The sequence below is a fragment of the Thalassophryne amazonica genome, chromosome 11 (assembly GCF_902500255.1).
Source record: "Thalassophryne amazonica chromosome 11, fThaAma1.1, whole genome shotgun sequence".
Lineage (NCBI taxonomy): Eukaryota > Metazoa > Chordata > Actinopteri > Batrachoidiformes > Batrachoididae > Thalassophryne > Thalassophryne amazonica.
Window position 1 is genome coordinate 12,730,438 of NC_047113.1, and position 19,556 is coordinate 12,749,993.

The following is a 19,556-nucleotide window of genomic DNA, read 5'->3' on the forward strand; positions in this document are numbered from 1 at the left end:
TTTAAATTAAACTATGAAATATTCCTGCTACAATTATAATTATGAGCTTTAAATTTCTCTGAAACTTTGCAATGGAAAAACTGATATGGACATTTATTTGAGTTGAAAATAAAAGGAACAAAGGTCTATTGTTCACATATTTGCAAATGTCATATATGTAAATCTCAAAACTATGCAGATTAACATCCAACAAGACTGGCACTGCAGCCTGTTTCAAAACACAAAACACGCAGTGCACCTGGAAAGTATTCACAGTGCTTCACTTTTTCCACATTTTGTTATGTTACAGCCTTATTCCAAAAATCAATAAATTGTTCCCTCTAATTCTATTCACAAAACCCCGTAATGACAACATGAAAATTTAATAATTTGATTTTTGGCTAATTTATCAATAATATTATTAATAAAAACTAAGAAATCACATGTACATAAGTGTTCACACGCTTTCCTCAATTCTTTGTTGATGCACAATTGGTAGTAATTACAGACTCAGGTCTTCTTGAATATGATGCCACAAGCATCTTTGGACAATTTTGTCCATTCCTTTTTGCAGCACCTCTCAAGCTCCATCACGTTGTATGGGAAGCGTCTGTGCACAGCCATTTTCAGATCTCTCCAGAGATGTTACATCAGATTGAAGTCTGGGCTCTGGCTGGGCCACTCAAGGACATTCACAGTGTTGTCTTGAAACCACTCCTTTGATATCTTGGCTGTGTGCTTAGGGTCATTGTTCTGCTGAAAGATGAACCTTTGCCTCAGTCTGAAGTCAAGAGCACTCTGGAGCAGGTTTTCATCCAGGATGTCTCTGTACATTGCTGCATTAATATTTCCCCTCAATCCTGACTAGTCTCCCACTTCCTGCCACTGAAAAACATCCCCACAGCATGATGCTGACACCACCACACTTCACTGTAGGGATGTTGCCTGGTTTTCTCCAAACATGATGCCTGGCATTCAGGCCAAAGAGTTCAATCTTTGTCTCATCAGACCAGAAAATTTTCCTTCACATGGCCTGAGAGTCCTTCAGGTGTGTTTTGGCAAACTTCAGACAGGCTGCCATGTGCCTTTTACTAAGGAGTGGCTTCTGTTTGGCCACTTTACCATACAAGCTAATTGGTGAATTTCTGCAGAGATGGTTGTCCTTCTGGATGGTTCTCTTCTCTCCACAGAGGAATGCTGGTGCTCTGACAGACTGACCATAGCTTTCTTGTTCACCTCCCTGACTAAGGCCCTTCTCCTCCGATCACTCAGTTTAGGCAGGCAGTCAGCTCTATGAAGAGTGCTTGTGGATCTGAACTTCTTCCATTTAAGGATGATGGAGGCCACTGTGCTCATTGGGACCTTCAAAGCAGGAGAAGTGTTTCTGTGCCCTTCCCTAGATTTGTGGTTCGAGACAATCCTGTCTTGGAGGTCTACATACAATTCCCTTGACTTCATGCTGGATTTCTGTTCTGGCATACACTGTCATCTGTGGGACCTTATATGTAGACAGATGTGTGCCTTTCCAGTTCATGTCCAATCAACAATTTACCCCAGGTGGACTCCAATTAAGCTGTAGAAATGTCTCAAGGATCATCAGTGGAAACAGAATGCACCTGAGCTCAGTTTTGAGCTGTGAATACTTATGTATATGTGATTTCATAGTTTTTTGTTTGTTTGTTAGTAAATTTACAAAAATCCCCCCCCCCCCCCCCCAAAAAAAAACAACTAAATACGAGAAGCACTCAGAGTGCAAACCTCCGCCAAGGCCATGGGGTCACTGACACCATAACATCTACACGCCGTGGAATCATTGAACCTAAAAAAGTCTAACAATGATGTTTGGTCAGTAGTAAAAAAAAGTTTCATCTGCTCTGACTGGATAGCATGTATTCTTAGCGCTTGGCATCACAGTTTATTGTAACTTGCATCTTTCCCAGAAGCTACTGTCATCTGAGCACTGATATTGATATTGCATGTGCTTATAGACAAAAACAAATAAGACAAAATTCAATTTATTATTCAACGAAACTGCAAATATATGAATTTTTTAACATTTATGAAGCACTTCTCTAAACAAGGCCATAGGGTCACTGACCCTAAAGAGATTCCCTCCTTGGCACAGTGATCTATTCAATAATTCAGTGTTACAACCAAAACTATGATACATACACTTTTCTTTCCTTTATATTTGACATCCTTGACCATGAAAACATACCACGAGAACTTGGAATCACTTTTATGTCTTTATTAGTTCAAAAGATATTGTATAAAAACGATTTTTCGGTAATGGCGGTTTTCTTCTGGATCTAGCTCCATAACATTTGAAGCTACATCAAATCTGATGACACCTTACTGAATCAGTACAGATTCAGCTACAATTTGGTGTTAGTTGTGCATCTCTAGCTTCATTTGTCACCTCACACTGACATTTTCTATTTTCCCTATATTTTTTTGCATATTCTGGATCACCAGATCCGGATCCAATCATCACCAAACTTTGTTGTTTGATAGAACATTTGCCTACGTTACACCCTAATTTTTTTCAAGCCTTTCTTCCTTGTTTTTGTGGAGTCAGAAACTAGAATGTCAAAATTCCCCCTATCCCGCAATGGTGAAGAATCCTTTAAAAAATTCCTGGATCCGGATCGTGATCCGGATCACCACTAAAATTTAATCACTTGTTCCTCTTGTCATTTCCAACCACTCCACAAAATTTCATCAAAATCTGTTCAACACTTTTTGAGTTATCTTGCTGACAGACAGACAAACAAACAAAAGCGACCGAAAACATAAACCTCCTTGGCGGAGGTAAAAAAAAACAACCCTAAATGGTAAATAGACTACATTTATATGGCGCTTTTCCAGCTGCATCAGACGCTCAAAGTGCTTTACAAATAATACCTCACATTCACCTCTATGTCAGGGTGCTGCCATACAAGGTACTCACTACACACTGAGAGCAACCAGGGGATTAAGGACTTTGCCCAACGGCCCTTAAGCCTGGTTCACACGGCAGGATCTTAAAATTATCTTTAGGTTTCCAAAACCTGAGAGACCACACACCTGAAGATAAAAAAATCATAGCTCTAACAGGTTTCGTCATACAGTGTGTGGTGTTCAGTCACACGGTAAGAACACCACCACACACGAACAGATTTCACACACCAACATTCTCAGGTCAGACAGGAAATCTCGCAAAATCTCTCGAGATTAAACATGACTTCAGAGTAAAACGGAGATATCTGTGGACTATTTAAAACAGAGGGAAAAAACAATACAAAAAGAAAAGGTCTTTTTTTAAAGGAGTGGAGACAGCGCGACCACCGGACTTTCTGGTAAGTCAGAACAGCTGTTTTGATTTTATTTTCCGCTCCATGCGTCCATCACCTCGCTTTCTGATTGGCTGCACGTCACATTCAGCAGGCTGCGTGCTCGTTTTGGTCGGAGGACACAACACACGCTGCGATATCGGGCAAAAAACAATCCATCCACATTGAACTGTATAAATGTGTTGTAATTAGTCTGCCAAACCTTTGGGTGGCGGTACTGATTAAAATTCTATCCAATCAGGAGCCTTATTCTCTTGTCGTCACTTCCACAAAAACTAAAAACCTCGTTCGTGTGGACTGATAAGGAGTCAGAATTACATCTAACCGTCGTTTTAGAATACAAAGTTAACAAATATATGCACACAAAAAGCTCCTGGACAATGGACAATACCAACACTTTGAGAGCAGCCATGTACCCAGACGTTTAATACTGCCATGAACACTCCTGGCCAGTAGATGGCAGTAGCGGCCTTGAAAAAATGTCAAACAAAATTCCAGATAATCCGTGTCTGCTACATTTAAGATGCGTGGAATTTAACAAACACAAATACACTAACGTCTATAAACCCAGAGAATATATTCACGAGAGTTTTAGGCACTAGAGTTTAATGCTGTTATCTGTGGACCCTGAACAGAGTGTCTGAAATGCATTTGTCCTGTCATGAACGTCTGAGATGACCTTATGCTACCCATAATGCATTGCTGCCTGGCACAGCATGTGCTCACAAAACCGTAAAAATTAGCACATTACTTTTTAAAACGAAAACATATATCTGATATTTCACTTTCTAAACTTCAGACATGACAATAATTTTAAATAACTTGTCTAAAATGAGTGGTTAAAATTTGAACCATAAGTTAAACATGTATGCCTCTGGATGACTTGGTGATATTGCGATTATATTAGTACGGAAATGACTTTTTTTGGTCACCAGTTCTCCTTTGCTTACACACAGAGTGGTTTCTGTTTACAGAGGGTAGAACAACATGCCTATTAGGAAACTTTTAACAGGTAGGTCTCAATAGCTTTAACAGTTTTGAAAATGTTTTTCACTATTCAGCTTAGTTTAGTACGTTATTGGTCTAAACGTTATCGGATGGTAATTCATCCGAAGATAATTAGTCCGATGATGGTTTTCAAATTTATCTAAAGATAATCCGATAATGAAAACATTATCTTCGATAATTATCTGTTATCGGAAAATCATTTTGGAAAAAGGATGTAACATAAAATGTAGAAAAAGTGAAGAGCTGTGAATACTTTCCACATGCACTGTATTTATTGTGCCTAAAACATTTTGAAATAATGAAAACTGAAATATTTCATGTTTACAAAAGAAACATAAGTAAATGGTCTGTGATGGCTTTACAGCAGTGGTGTTCAAAGTGTTCCAGAAAGGGCCAAGAGGGTGCAGGTTTTCTTCACAGCCACTGACTCCTGCAGGTGATTTCACTGATGAACTCATCCCTTCTGCTCAAAGGGATGTTAAACAGTGAAATCACCTGCTGTCTGTGGCTGCAAAGAAAACCTGCATCCTCTTGGCCCTTTCTAGAAAACTTTGGACACCACTGCTTTACAGTTTTAAAACCACAGGATTTTTTTTTTTTTGGTGGTCTTCAATGATTTGTTTCTTTAATTAAAGACACAAAACAGTCACATTTGATTTTAGCTGTCACAATGTCTGGACAATGACCCAAAGAAATAAATAAAATCAAATTCCACATTTGCTGGACTGCTGTGAATTATGATTAATTTGTTTCTCAAAGTCCGTATTAACAAAACAGTTTAACTTGGGATAGAATTAAAATTAAAAAAATGTGCTGTTGTGAACTGTATGATTGTTGTGGATTAGCCCGACACAGTGAAACTCACCCCAGTCCGGGGATGCGTTCACACTGGCCTGTCATTCCTGCAATTAGGTTACTGTGCATGATCATGACTCCTTTTGGTCTGCCTGTGGAGCCGCTGGTGTACATCACCACAGCCAAGTCAGACGGCTCAGGCTTCACCAATGCCCTCCCCACTGTAAAACAAACAAATTATTATTACCTTTAGCTGCCCCACCTCCCTATTTTTTTTTTTTTTTTTTTTTTTAAACCGTACGCCCATGGGTAGGCAAAATAATACAGACAGTTTTCAGGCAGCACTCCCAGTTCTTGTATAGACTGCATGCTGTGGAGGGACAGCCATGCTGGGTATCCTTCCGTGCTCAATTTCTTTTGGTCCACACAGATGACATGCCTCAGTTTGGGTATCTGTGGAAGCACATGCTGGAGGAGGAAAAAACAAAAAAGGACACTGCAATGAATACAGTATTGGTCAGATACAATCAAATGGCATTTATGTATAGGACTTGTTACAGTTCTGTTGTGATGAGTTTTCCCCATTCATGTTTTTTTCTAATTATACGGTTACACTAACAACTGCCTACTTGATCCATGCATTAAATTATTAGCTTGAAATAATTTTTCACCCTTTTACACATAATCTAAGTTAAAGTAAAAATTATGTTTTTTCAGTGTTACAAATGTGCAAATATTTGATGATATAAATACTTTGATTTGCACTGAAACTTAAGATACAGCCTGGTAATCTGAGCTGTCTGGGAATTTGTGCACTCTAAAAGAGCCATCAAACACCCATTGTGTTGTATAATGTCTGGTGAGTTATGTAGTCTGTAACGGTCTCATAATGAGTTTCATAAAGCAGTCTAATCTTTTAGTCTACTAAGCTTACTTAGTTGACTAAGGTTAGTCACCCAACATTAACCGTCTAATTTCCATTTCACATTGGTGGTACATGATAGCCGCCTTTTTGAGGTAAGACACTGAAGTTTTGTCAAATAAAATAAGATTAGCCTCCTCTGTACCAGACTAAACACTTCAGTTGGCTAACGTGAAACTTGAGCCGACTAAGTGCTTTGTGCAATGACGAATGTCAATAAATTAGTTAACCAAGTGACTTTAGTTGACTAAACAAGATTAAACTGCTTTGTGAAACCAGGCCTTGGGCTAAATTCACTCTTATTAAGTTCATTGTGGGCTCACCACGGTTTTGTCCTTTTTTCCATGACCTGTATAATCCAGAGTTTGAATCTCAGAAAACAGTGTGAAGAAAGCAAAAAAAAGTGAGTTTTCTGAGGAGGACAACAGTCACTGCAATGGTTTAAAAAAAAATAAAAAAAAAATCCGTTTTTATTTTTCCTGGCTGTCAACTGTTTTTCAGCCATAGAAAGTCCAGTGAAAGGCATTATTTGTCCAGTGATATTTTTCTGCAGATGCCGCCTGTGAAAGACAGGGAAACATGCATGCACTTGCACAAGATCACTCCAAGCTGACAAGCGTGAAAAATTTAAATTTTTAATTTTAATTTAATATTTCTCTCATTTTTGTTAGTTCACATCTTCAGGTAGGTGGATGAGATAATTACTGGAGAGAACAAATTACAATCAGCTGGTTTCTTAGGTAGAATGAACAAATATTTGGTTGGACTTTTACTTTCTGAAACCAGAGTTTTCCACCTCTGGAAATGTGGTGTCATCTGTAGAGCACAAACTCACTTTCAGGGCTGTAAAATGAAAATTGTGACATCCGGGGAAAATTTGCAGGGGGAGCTGGGGTCTAGGGCCCAAGGGACCCCAGAAACCAAATTAATTTTGTATCTAATGATACATTTTCAACATCTCCTGGAAGAAAAAAAAAATCTCAAAAGCTGTGCATTATTTAAATGATCCTAGATTCAACCTTTCATTTGAAATGTCAATGATAATGTTGAAATAACAGAATATGACATGGAAGTAGGTCGTGGAATGATTTTCCTTTAAATCGTAAACAAAATTATGCATTAACTCAGAACAGTTAAACTACCTTCACAAAGACTGAAAAGACTGTTAAAGCATTTCAAAAACCATAGCTAAAGCTTGTAGAATATTTTGAAACTCATGGTAAACTATTAATAACATACCTTATAGTAAAAAGTCACATGTAAATTCCTGTAAATCCATTCAAAGCCACAATGTCTTTTTCCCCGCAATGAAAGAAAGTCCACATTAATAAAAAGAAAAAAAAAAAAAAAAAAAAAAAAGAGTCACATAAGCTTGTCTGAAAATCTGTTTCAACAGCACAATGTTTATTTTCCAGAGAGAGAAAAATTCTTACCATATTTCTTGAAGGCACAAGTAAGCTTTTCCAGTTTCATTTAACTTTTGGGTGTGTTTAATTCAAGCCAGCTCCATTCCACGATGGATTCTTGAGTTCTTATTAAACTTTTTCAAACCGTATTTCTCGCCATCTTCCCTCTGTCCAACGTCACTCTGTGACACAGACATGCCACAAAGTTCTTTTAAAAAGTTGACAGCTCTAACAGTATCTGATGTCCACATGCTACATTTAACAGCCACACCGCGTCGGCGTAGCAACCAACCAGTCCCACTTTATGACAACTGTCGTAACAGCCACGCTTTGAGCGAAACATTTCACTCCGGAGTTCCACGGATACTGATTTGTAACCGTTATACAGATCAGTATCCACAGACTTATAAAACTTGCACGATGTCATAAAAAAACAAACAAACAAACAAACAAAACGCTTTGCAATAGGCATTTTAAAAACTCAGTGACGATCATGATTACAGAGTACAACACTAACCCTCCCATGATGAAATCCGTAGAATTCTTGGGATCCGCCAAGTTTTCACAGCCCTGCGCTTTGGGCAGCATGGTGGCTTAGTGGTTAGCACTGTTGCCTCACAGCAAGAAGGTCATGGGATCGACTCCCACCTGTGGCCTTTACATGTTCTCCCCGTATTTGTGTGGGTTTCCTCCGGGTGCTCCGGTTTCCTCCCACATTTAAAGACATGCAGGTTAGGTGAATTGGAAACTTTACAATCGCCCAGGTCTCCCTTGCAAAAGAGATCTCGACCTCAATGGAACAAACCGCTTTAAATAAAGGTTAAATTAAAATTAAATTAAACTCCATGTGACACAACAACACAGCACAAGGGCTACTGAAGCAGTTACACAGAAAGGTGTTTTCGCGTCACCTCTGCAGATCAGGTGCATTTTAAGTTACACGTCAGACTCACAACTGCTGCCATCCTGTGTAAAGGGGGCCGAAGTGAAAGTCTGGAATGTATTTTAAGTTGCCATAGCCACTGACCTTATTTTGCATAAACAGGAGGCCAATGTCACTATGGAGTTGCGTACTTAATGCTACAACTTCCTTATTGGATTCTGTGAAAGTGCATGTAAAATAACAGTTACGATGAGAGACCAGGGATCAAATATCCCAAATTCAATTCCTCATGGAAGCATTGCTTTTTATATGACAAGTGTATTTTTCCCACCAAAAAGGTTAGTAGAAGTTTGATTTAAGGAGTTAGTCCCTTCACAGGAGCCCTCCCCATGGTGACAGGCCCATCGCCATACCTGTTTGAATCATATTTGTCTAATAGATTACAATTTGTTCATGTAAATGGGGAATCTTCTTCACAGACTAAAGTTAATTATGGAGTTCCTCAAGGTTCTGTGCTAGGACCAATTTTATTCACTTTATACATGCTTCCCTTAGGCAGTATTATTAGACGGTATTGCTTAAATTTTCATTGTTACGCAGATGATACCCAGCTTTATCTATCCATGAAGCCAGAGGCCACACACCAATTAGCTAAACTGCAGGATTGTCTTACAGACATAAAGACATGGATGACCTCTAATTTCCTGCTTTTAAACTCAGATAAAACTGAAGTTATTGTACTTGGCCCCACAAATCTTAGAAACATGGTGTCTAACCAGATCCTTACTCTGGATGGCATTACCCTGACCTCTAGTAATACTGTGAGAAATCTTGGAGTCATTTTTGATCAGGATATGTCATTCAAAGCGCATATTAAACAAATATGTAGGACTGCTTTTTTGCATTTACGCAATATCTCTAAAATCAGAAAGGTCTTGTCTCAGAGTGATGCTGAAAAACTAATTCATGCATTTATTTCCTCTAGGCTGGACTATTGTAATTCATTATTATCAGGTTGTCCTAAAAGTTCCCTAAAAAGCCTTCAGTTAATTCAAAATGCTGCAGCTAGAGTACTGACGGGGACTAGAAGGAGAGAGCATATCTCACTCATATTGGCCTCTCTTCATTGGCTTCCTGTTAATTCTAGAATAGAATTTAAAATTCTTCTTCTTACTTATAAGGTTTTGAATAATCAGGTCCATCTTATCTTAGGGACCTCGTAGTACCATATCACCCCAATAGAGCGCTTCGCTCTCAGACTGCAGGCTTACTTGTAGTTCCTAGGGTTTGTAAGAGTAGAATGGGAGGCAGAGCCTTCAGCTTTCAGGCTCCTCTCCTGTGGAACCAGCTCCCAATTCAGATCAGGGAGACAGACACCCTCTCTACTTTTAAGATTAGGCTTAAAACTTTCCTTTTTGCTAAAGCTTATAGTTAGGGCTGGATCAGGTGACCCTGAACCATCCCTTAGTTATGCTGCTATAGACGTAGACTGCTGGGGGGTTCCCATGATGCACTGTTTTCTTTCTCTTTTTGCTCTGTATGCACCACTCTGCATTTAATCATTAGTGATCGATCTCTGCTCCCCTCCACAGCATGTCTTTTTCCTGGTTCTCTCCCTCAGCCCCAACCAGTCCAGCAGAAGACTGCCCCTCCCTGAGCCTGGTTCTGCTGGAGGTTTCTTCCTGTTAAAAGGGAGTTTTTCCTTCCCACTGTAGCCAAGTGTTTGCTCACAGGGGGTCGTTTTGACCGTTGGGGTTTTACATAATTATTGTATGGCCTTGCCTTACAATATAAAGCGCCTTGGGGCAACTGTTTGTTGTGATTTGGCGCTATATAAAAAAATTGATTGATTGATTCATACCTACGGACTAACATAAAACATCGCATTTCCTGTACATCTTATGACTTTGAGGTGTACTTGCATAAACAGACAAGAGCTGAACAGTTCTCTGTATGTGGCACAGGACTCACTTTCAGCTTGGTTTCCAGCAGTTCCACACTGGTGATGACATGAGTAACCGCAGTCTCATTCAATCCAAAAGCAATGGCTTCCTCTCCCAGTGTGGCGTAGAATGTCACCACTACAGCGAGTGCAAAAATAATTGATGGATAGGAAGTCAAATGTAGCAGCCAGTACTGTGCTTCACTTTAGTCACACACACACACACACACACACACACACACACACACACACACACACACACACACACACACACACACACACACATTAAAATACATAATACGCAATGCTCACATGGAAAATTGTGCCTGAAGCAGGTCTGGGCAGTAATCATCCACTCTGCTCTGGTCTCACAGAAGATGGCCAGAGTTTTTTTTGGCTGCTGCCCGAGTGCTGCTAAGCCACTGCCAAAGTTAGTGACAACAGTGTCCAACTCATTGTAAGACAGCCAGCTGTACTCCCCAAGGATCAGCTGGCAGGAAACAGAGATAATAAGACATTAAATATTACAGTCCTCACTCACCCACTTAGGTTAAAGATAAAGAAAGCAGAAACATCCTTACCTTTTTAAATATTTTTCCACTTGGTTGGATCTCATTCTCTTCACTCAGTACCTCCCGGGTGCCCAGACAATGCTCATCACCAAACCGCTGGACAGCGAATTTGAAAAGCTTATCCAATGTGTCCTTGCCAGGGAAGTCCTCTGTGGCCAGGGATTCAAAATGGTCCACGGAACGATAAGGCCCCTCTGGATGGCCCGATGTGGACCGGGCCTTGATCCGTTTGGCATGAGCCTTCCTCTGTCCAGCGCTGGTTATGAAGTACCAGGGAAAGAAGGACAAGAGGGAGTACAGCCACACCAGAAGGTGCAATGGAAAGAGGAGGAGGTTCTGGATGACAGAATCTGGCTGCAGACCCATACTGTTCTGCTGAGGGGAAAAGAACAAACAAAGTGGTGCTCAGAACAGATTTTTATGATGTGCTGGTATTGACAATGACTTAAGTATGTGATATGAATTGTATCAAAGTCTTTCATCATTAGAAAATGACTTCTTTCAAAACACAGTCCATAGGATGGACACGACAGATGACAGTCAGACAAACAGATGGGTAACAACAGGACATGTTGGTTCAAATAGTTACATGGGTGAAAGAGGAAGTTGCATGGTTACACCACTTGGCCTGGAAGCACATTCCTCTTATAAAAATGCAACGTGACAAAACAGCAGTTCCTGAATGAAAGCAGTCAGCAACTTAACACTTCATATCTCATGGACACGGAAGAACTAACCAGTTGATAGCCTGCTGATAAAAACTGATAGTCAGTACTAACAAATTATCTAATCCCACTTTACTTCATGACAAACAACATGTACTGTGGCATGAGAAAACGTGAATCATTGCACTCTTTCACATTTGCACGACATCAAATCCGTTAATGTAAAAAAATAAATAAAATCCTGGAATCATGCTTAAGAGTCAGTTTTTAATAAGAGTCAGGCAGGTGGTCATTCATAACCCCTTCAGATTTGTCCCTAATTTTTTTATGGGTAGACATATGTTTGAAACTAACAAAAACATATTTTTTAAATCCTTGATAAGGTCTGGCTTTTTTTTATTGATTTGTTTTTTGTTTTGTTTTTTTAGGGGTCCTGGAAATTTGGGTTCAAAATAAGCCAAAATGGCAAAAATCTCAAAAGTAAGGTTTTCAAATGCTCATATTTCCATGCACCCTGTGTGAGCCAAATTTATTTTCATTTGTGTTAGTCTATCGGGTATGGAATCCAAAAACATGAACATTTTGTTGGCTGACTCAGGATGCAGCCCATAGGTGGTACTGCAAATCGCTATTTTTTGTAATTGTGCACATTTTCACAGGGGCAGTGTGGCCTGCACCCTTAGCAGCCAAGGTCTTTTATGCTTGTGATGATAGATTAGGACCTCTTACTTTGATGTCGATGAAAGTTTTGGCGGCTGACTTTGGGCGCACAAGTATGGGGTGTGTTTTGCCGCCAAAATGCGAAATTACCACTTTTTCGCACAGTGATTTCCCAACGCGCCCCAAGTCAAAAGTGATGAAATATGGCTCATATTCTCACTCAGCATCTCGAGTTTCAGTGGTAAAGAGAGTTTTGTCACTGGTTTTGGTACTGACTCTGTTTAACCGTTTTTTGGACCACTTCACAAAGAGGCCAAATATGGTAAGTTGGTAACTTCCTCCAATTTTCATGAAACTTGCTGAATTTGCTCCCGTAACAGGGTAAAGGGGCCTCTGTAAGTTTGAGTGCAGTGTGGCAAGCCAATTTGGCTGTAGGCTGCCACCTGGTGGCCAAATAGGAACTAAACAACAAAATCTGGGGAGCGGGGGGGGGTGCTGGAGCCTATCTCAGCAGTCACAGGGCGCGAGGCAGGGTACACCCTGGACAGGACGCTAGTCTGTCACAGGACCACATATAGTCGAACAAACTCATTCACACCAACACCTACGGACAATTTAAAGTTTCCAATCTGCCTAACCTGCATGTCTTTTTGATGTGGGAGAAAGCCGGAGCACACGCAAACACGGGGAGAACATGCAAACTTCACACAGAAAGGCCACAGGTGGCAATTGATCCCACGACCTTCTCGCTGCGAGGCAACAGTGCTAACCAATGCAAAAACAATATGTACTTTAGCTCACATTAACCTCTAAAGAACACAAATTAAAGGACTGCATAAACACGCAGACACTGACACACTAAATGGTCACTGGATATTTTTTCTGGGTGCTCATTTAAGTCAATTAACATATGAACAGTACTGCAGCAGAACCTCAAACACTACGAGAGAGTGCACAAAAGAGACTTGTGAGGGAAGCCACCAAGTCGCCTATGATAATGGAGTTACAAGCTTCAGTGGCTGTGATTGGAGAGACTGTGCATAACTGTTTGTTCTGTCACCAGTCACAGTCTCAAGGAAGAGAGGCACAGACAAGGACTATTTTTGTTTCCAAAAGAAAATCTCAGCCACATTTTACCAGAAAACTCTTGGAAAATCAAGCCTAGATTTAACCCCCCCACCCCTCCTGTTAACAAAAGCCTTTTCTCCTCCACTTTGCCATGATGCTGTGACAGGTGAAGGAACAGACTGAAGCTGCGCTATGCACAGTTTCCTCAGTCACCACCACAGAAGGTCATCACACATATCTTAGTTTCCCTCACTCGTTCTCTTCTTGTATACTCACTCGGTTTTCATCGACCTTCTGACCATCCAATTTCTATTCCTTAACGATTGCTCTAAACTAACTCCAAGAGATTTTCAGTAGAGGTGGGCGATACCGAGAATTTTGGTATTGATCCAATACCAAGTAAATACAGGCCCAGTATCACCGATAGATACCAATACCGATACTGAAAAAAATATCGCTCAACACAACTTAAAATCTCCTGAGGTAGAGGGCTGACAAACCACAATACAAGGGTGCGCTGCTCCGTGTTGTGTGACACAGTGCAGCGTTCAATATCAATACCAGCGTTGGTATCGATATTAGGATCGATCCGCCCACCTCTAATTTTCAGTGATTTGAAAATATCCTTGTTGATCCCTCGACTTGCTTAAAACCAGCTATTCCCAAAATTAAGGATGCTGAAAATCATCTGAGGCCCATCCAAAACTTTAATTACAATTTTGATTGACATGAGACAAAAATGGCATGTGCGCACACACATACAAACACATCCTGTGATCACAACCCTGTCATTTATACTGAAGAGGATCTGGCTAGAGAGAACCAATGCCCTTACTCTTAAAGCTCACCCCATGGGGTGGGGTTAGGGAAAAGGCTACTTGAGGGCAAACGTGCTGGTGAGCATGCAGTGCTGGTACGGAGGCTGCTGGAGATAAAATTAATGACACTATCATAAAAAGGAGTTATTCCTCTACAAGTGCAGTTAAAAAAAACAAAAACAAAAAAAACAGCTGTGCACCGGAAAAAAGGAAGGCAACTTCATATTGTTATAAATAAATAAAGCTTACAGCTGTCATGTTGGACCTAGTTCAGTGTTGATTAGCAGAAACAGAAAACTGAAAAAGTGTGATAGGAAAGCAGTTTCTTCTTATAGGATTTGTCAAGATGAGCTGTCTGAGATACAACAGACCCCTGAGTTACGCACAGACACACCGTACACAAGTGAGTGAGTCACTGTTCTGATTCACTGAAAAATGAACTGTAGCCTGATTCTACGTCATACACATCTGTATCATGAAGAAATTTTTCCAGACGTATTCCAGAAATCAAACACAAATGTGAGGCAGAGGTCAGGTGTCTGTAGAATTTTACATTTTAGTTTGCAGAAAATACTACAAGTTTTAAATGACAACACAGAACAACTTTCATATAATGAAGCGGGTAGTGGGGAGGGAAGTTACCTGGACTAAATTGTGATGATGCATTTTCTTTTAATTGTTTTTTTTTTAATCACTATGAAACCCATACAGTATTTATACAGGGAGGTTACAACAGGAACACCCTGTTTGCATACATTCACACCTAGAAGCAGCACAGACCAACTGCTGATGTGATAATCCTCACCTACCACTGGAGCAGGTAAGGATTAAGGTTCTTGCTCAAGGGTACATCAGTAAATGCAATACCGGTGGGGCAAATGCCACTTTAAAAAACAAAAAACAACCAACCTTCCCCTATCAACTCATTCTCTCTGTTTGGAGATTAAACTAGTGGCCTTCCATTCACATTTAAGCTACCCACCCACCCACAAGATAAAATTTATTCACATTTTATGCCAGGACATGAGTTTTTTTCCTGATATGACAGACTTTAATTTAAAAGCAAAGCTTGATATTGTAGAAAAAAACCCCATATGGATTAAGACAGTGGTACGTCACTTCCACTTGGTAATGCATCAACCAGATTTACCGACGACCAAACATAAAACAGCAGCAGCGACCATGCATTGCGTGAAGTAACAGCAGGACAGGAATAGTCTGATTTTATCAGGATAGCGTGAGGTTTTCAGCAGAGCATGTTGTACAATTATTCTGACAAATATGAGAAACTACACAAACGCCTATACCAAAAAGCAGACAAACATGATGCAGTGGGAAACAACAGGTAGATCTATTCTAAGACATTAAAAGTTAGCAACACCCAAGTTACTGCAGAGCCACACGTGCTTCTGAAGTTTGACTATGGTACAGGACCTTGCAGGAGAATGACAGTCCAAGTGTTTTGGGTGTTGATGCTTCCTGCCTTACTGTACGGCTGTGTGACTTAGATGCTAACCAGTGACTTCAGGTGGTGACTGGATGTCTGTACAAGGCCTTATCGGAGACTCCTTTGATACCAAAGGAATGACTTTGTGCCAAACAAATGCCTACTTTCAAAGACACATGAAGAACAGTATCAAGCAACCTTGACACTTACATAAATTTTGGCTCTGCACTGCCATGTGTGTCATTAGATGGTACTCTTGAAAAACCACCTTGACACTTGCACAAATTTGATCCCTGCAGTGTCACGCAATGGGTAAACTCATCGTAACCTGTTTTGAACATTTCATAATTTTCTTTGCGCACTGGTGTGCAACCGCACAGTTTACAGCAAGTTTACAGATTGGCAATCAAGATTGCGTGCCAGTGCAGGGATCAAATTCTTGAAAATACCAAGGTGGTTTCACTTGCATTCTGAGAGAACATCAGCTGCATCATTTTTGGAGTGTTTCTCTGGGCACGATATAGGAAGCAGGTGCCTCAGCACTGAGGACACCAGCAACAGGAAAAGCCCGCATTTCACCAGACTGTGGCAGATCAATGACTGTGGCAGATCAATGACACATCAAGAGATGGGGCTGGAACAGGTTGTCTTTGGATTCTATCCAGGACTTAAGACAATTCCGTAGTGTGGCGGATGTGGTGATGCATGCTGCCAGTGCATGCTCCCAGACCTGAGTGGGCTCAAACGCTTTCCCCCAAACAATATAGTCGGGTATATCACTCAAGTGCAGGTGACCGTGTACCTGCAGCACTGATACAGACCTGTGAAGGTTCTGGTTAGCTTTAGGTGTTAAGGTCACAGTAGGCATGAATGTATCAGCAGATAATACCAGCGGCTCCAACAATAACACCGTGGACTGCACCTACAAACCTTTAATTCTAGAGAAACAGCCTGCATGTGATGTGTTTATCCAGGCTTCTAGTAACAGCATATAAAGTAGCCATTTTGGTTTTATTTATAGCTAATTGCACTAAGTAAAAGTACAATTGCATACCAGGAAATCCCAGAATTCTCGGGTGTTACCTTTTTGTCTTGTTATGGGCGCTTTCAATCTGTAAACATTAACATTTGAGGGTAGTCACGACTTTTTAAATTATAAAATGATAAAAAGATGAGCAGTGTTTAAAAAAAAAAAATTAAAACAAACTACTCATTTATCCGAATGGGGGGGGGGGGTCTTTACAAACAAAAAGTGTTTTGTTTATCATTTATTTTTGACAACAACAATGAATGATAACGATGCAGATAAAGCGCCACCACGCGCGCAGCTCATACCGCCAAAATATCACTGAAAAATGAGGAAACGACTCCAGGAAGAGCTGATAAAATACTTAGAATTTAAACCACAAGAACAAAATATTACTCTAATCACAACCCTGTCAATGGAAAACGGCAGTAATGAGGCTAAACTCGTGAATGAATCTGCTTACCGAAAGGATGGTGGATTCTTCGTCAGCGCCCAGCCGTTTGTATGTGTGTCTGCCTCCAGCAGCAATGACCAAAAGTTACCTTTTCTCACGCACTACAACACGGAACTACGACGTCATCTGATTCCATATTTCTGGACCAATGAGCAGCCCCCCTACGGAAACGTCATGATCGTCTGTCATCATTTTTGCTTTGTGTTGTTAAAATATTATTATAAATATTATAGTTATTGAAATAAATATTTACGGTAATTTTCTTTTGTTTTTAATAAATTTTGGTTATTTGTTTTAATACTTGTGGAGTAAGAACCATAAACGACACAAAATAAGCATGTTTAATAACAAAAGACTTTCATCTTAACAACCAAAATAGCTGCGGGATTATCATCAACTATATAAGAAACAATGTATCAACGTGCGCGTGGGTTTGGAAAAGAGAAGTTATACTGTTGTCGCCCCCAAGTGGCCATCAGTGTCAAAAAGCAATGTTGCATATTTTAATATTGCACCATACTTCAGATACAACAACAATAACAGTAATAATAATCTTTCATATACAATCATGGATAAGTACTGATACACCAACATTTTTGATATCAACGATTTATTGAAATTACCACATGTGGTGCCAAAAACACAATAATACTACAAGTACAGTGAGGAAAATAAGTATTAAGAACACCCTGCGGTTTTGCAAGTTCTCCAACTTAGAAATCATGGAGGGGTCTGAAATTTTCATCTTAGGTGCATGCCCACTGTGACAGACAGTGAAGGTTTAACCCCAGAGGGTTAAACCTTGAAAATACCCCCAAAATAGGCGTTTTTCAGTGACAGTTAGTTTTAAATATGTAGTTTCATTATGCAGTGAGTAAGTGAATTCATGTTCTGGATTATAATATAAGATTTGTTCCAAGTTTACATGTTGTGTTCTTTTGCTTCAACTTCAAAGAGCTTTCCAGGCAGCAGTGACTTCCTTCATGATTATTTGTCCAGTAGGCCATGGGACATGTATTGAATATGCCTAATTTTTCATTTTCATGCAACAATGGTGGGGGTAACCTAAAACTGGTATGGCTTTGTAGGAAATGTATTCCTCATCAGGAATATCAATGTCCCCACCCTGGGGGAGTGCTCATTAATTTATTACGTGCATTTGATGACAACCCGTGTTTTCCTATTTTCCTAATTCTTTAAGCACCTTCAGTAATTTGGTGGATATGGATGGTGCATAAAACATTCAATTATACGAGGTCTATTAGAAAAGAAACCGACCTTTTATTTTTTCAAAAACTATATGGATTTGAAAAAATAATAAGGTCGGATACTTTTCTAATAGACCTCGTACATTGTACATAGCCAAATTATTAAAGAATTAGAAAAAGATTTGTAAAAAAAAAAATTCTGATGTGACTACAGTATTATATACTGTTTAATCTATTTAGGGAATAACCCTGTTGTGTCTGACGATTTTACGGTCGCAAATTGAGTATTATAGTAAAACGGCTATTTGCGACTGTAATCCAGTATTAACGCCCGCAAATCATTATACACACGGGGGTTATTCCCATTCTAATCAAATTCCAAGGTTTGCACAGATCCGTGTCCACCACTGAAGGCCACATCTTAATCCACATAATTATATAGTTTGATTAACCCTCTGGGGCCGGCGTCGTTGTATACGATGGCTGGGACCAAGCTTTACTAAATTATAAATAATTTTTTAATGATATGAGATAGAAACTTACTTTTTTTTTGCTGAACAGTTAACTCCGCAGACTTTCAATCCACTGTCCACCTTGTACTCCTCAGAAAAGCTGTGTGATGACGTGCGGAATGTGAGTCTCCAATCGGAATTGGTTCACCGTCACATTGGTTTTCCAAAATCCAATCGTAGGGCAGATTTACCTCACGTGATGAACCAAAGATCATTTTCAGCAGTGATATCTTACTAGTTGGCCCATTTGAATAGCCCCCTATCTCCTCCAATGCACCCTGCACCATTACGCACAGCGAAAGTGAAAGCAGACAGAGAGCCTGGCATGACAATCTCACGTGCTCAAACAAAGAGTGTGTAACTATCAGGACTGGTCCACTAGTTTGCATTTGAATGTTACTGGATTACTCTGTGGCTCTCTCCCGCTGGCGTAAAGCACTGTTTACCATATCAATGGGGTGAGGGAGAGGGGCCGCTCCTCAGACTAGAGCATAAACGCATAGACCATTTTGTATATATTGTTCAAAATGTGCATTTGTGTTTATTGTTTGAACTTTTTTGTTGTACAGTCTTCACACAAGACCTCAAATTACCTTTATAAAGTGTCAAAACAGTGTTTATTATAGTTTGCTGTGCGTTTTGAATAAATGTATGTGGAAAATTATTTTCCACTTGTTATTTGTGATTGTAAACCTTTATTATACTTATAAAACACAACAAAAGCATATACGAGGTCTGTGATAAAACTAACCGGCAGTTTTATTTAAAAAAAAAAAAAAACTATATGGATTTGAATCACGTGCGATTACACCAGACATGCTTGAACCTTCATGCGCATGTGTGAGTTTTTTCACGCAT

General features: G+C 39.9%; 1 protein-coding gene across 3 annotated transcripts in view; it reads right to left on the reverse strand.

Annotated features, from left to right (window-relative positions):
• The window catches only part of acsl4a (acyl-CoA synthetase long chain family member 4a), a 28,031-nt gene extending 10,956 nt beyond the window's left edge, over positions 1 to 17,075 (reverse strand). For 2 of the 3 annotated variants that reach the window (XM_034181217.1, XM_034181215.1), the window contains exons 1-6: positions 16,988 to 17,075; positions 10,849 to 11,211; positions 10,580 to 10,757; positions 10,297 to 10,406; positions 5,444 to 5,582; positions 5,185 to 5,335 (exon numbers count right to left, since the gene is read on the reverse strand). In XM_034181217.1, the coding sequence (XP_034037108.1) occupies positions 5,185 to 5,335; positions 5,444 to 5,582; positions 10,297 to 10,406; positions 10,580 to 10,757; positions 10,849 to 11,205 (935 nt within the window). In that variant the 5' untranslated portion in view covers positions 11,206 to 11,211; positions 16,988 to 17,075. Of the gene's footprint in view, positions 1 to 5,184; positions 5,336 to 5,443; positions 5,583 to 10,296; positions 10,407 to 10,579; positions 10,758 to 10,848; positions 11,215 to 16,987 lie in introns of all 3 variants that reach the window. The other variant, XM_034181216.1, reaches the window with a different exon arrangement.
• Positions 17,076 to 19,556: the final 2,481 nt, after the last annotated feature.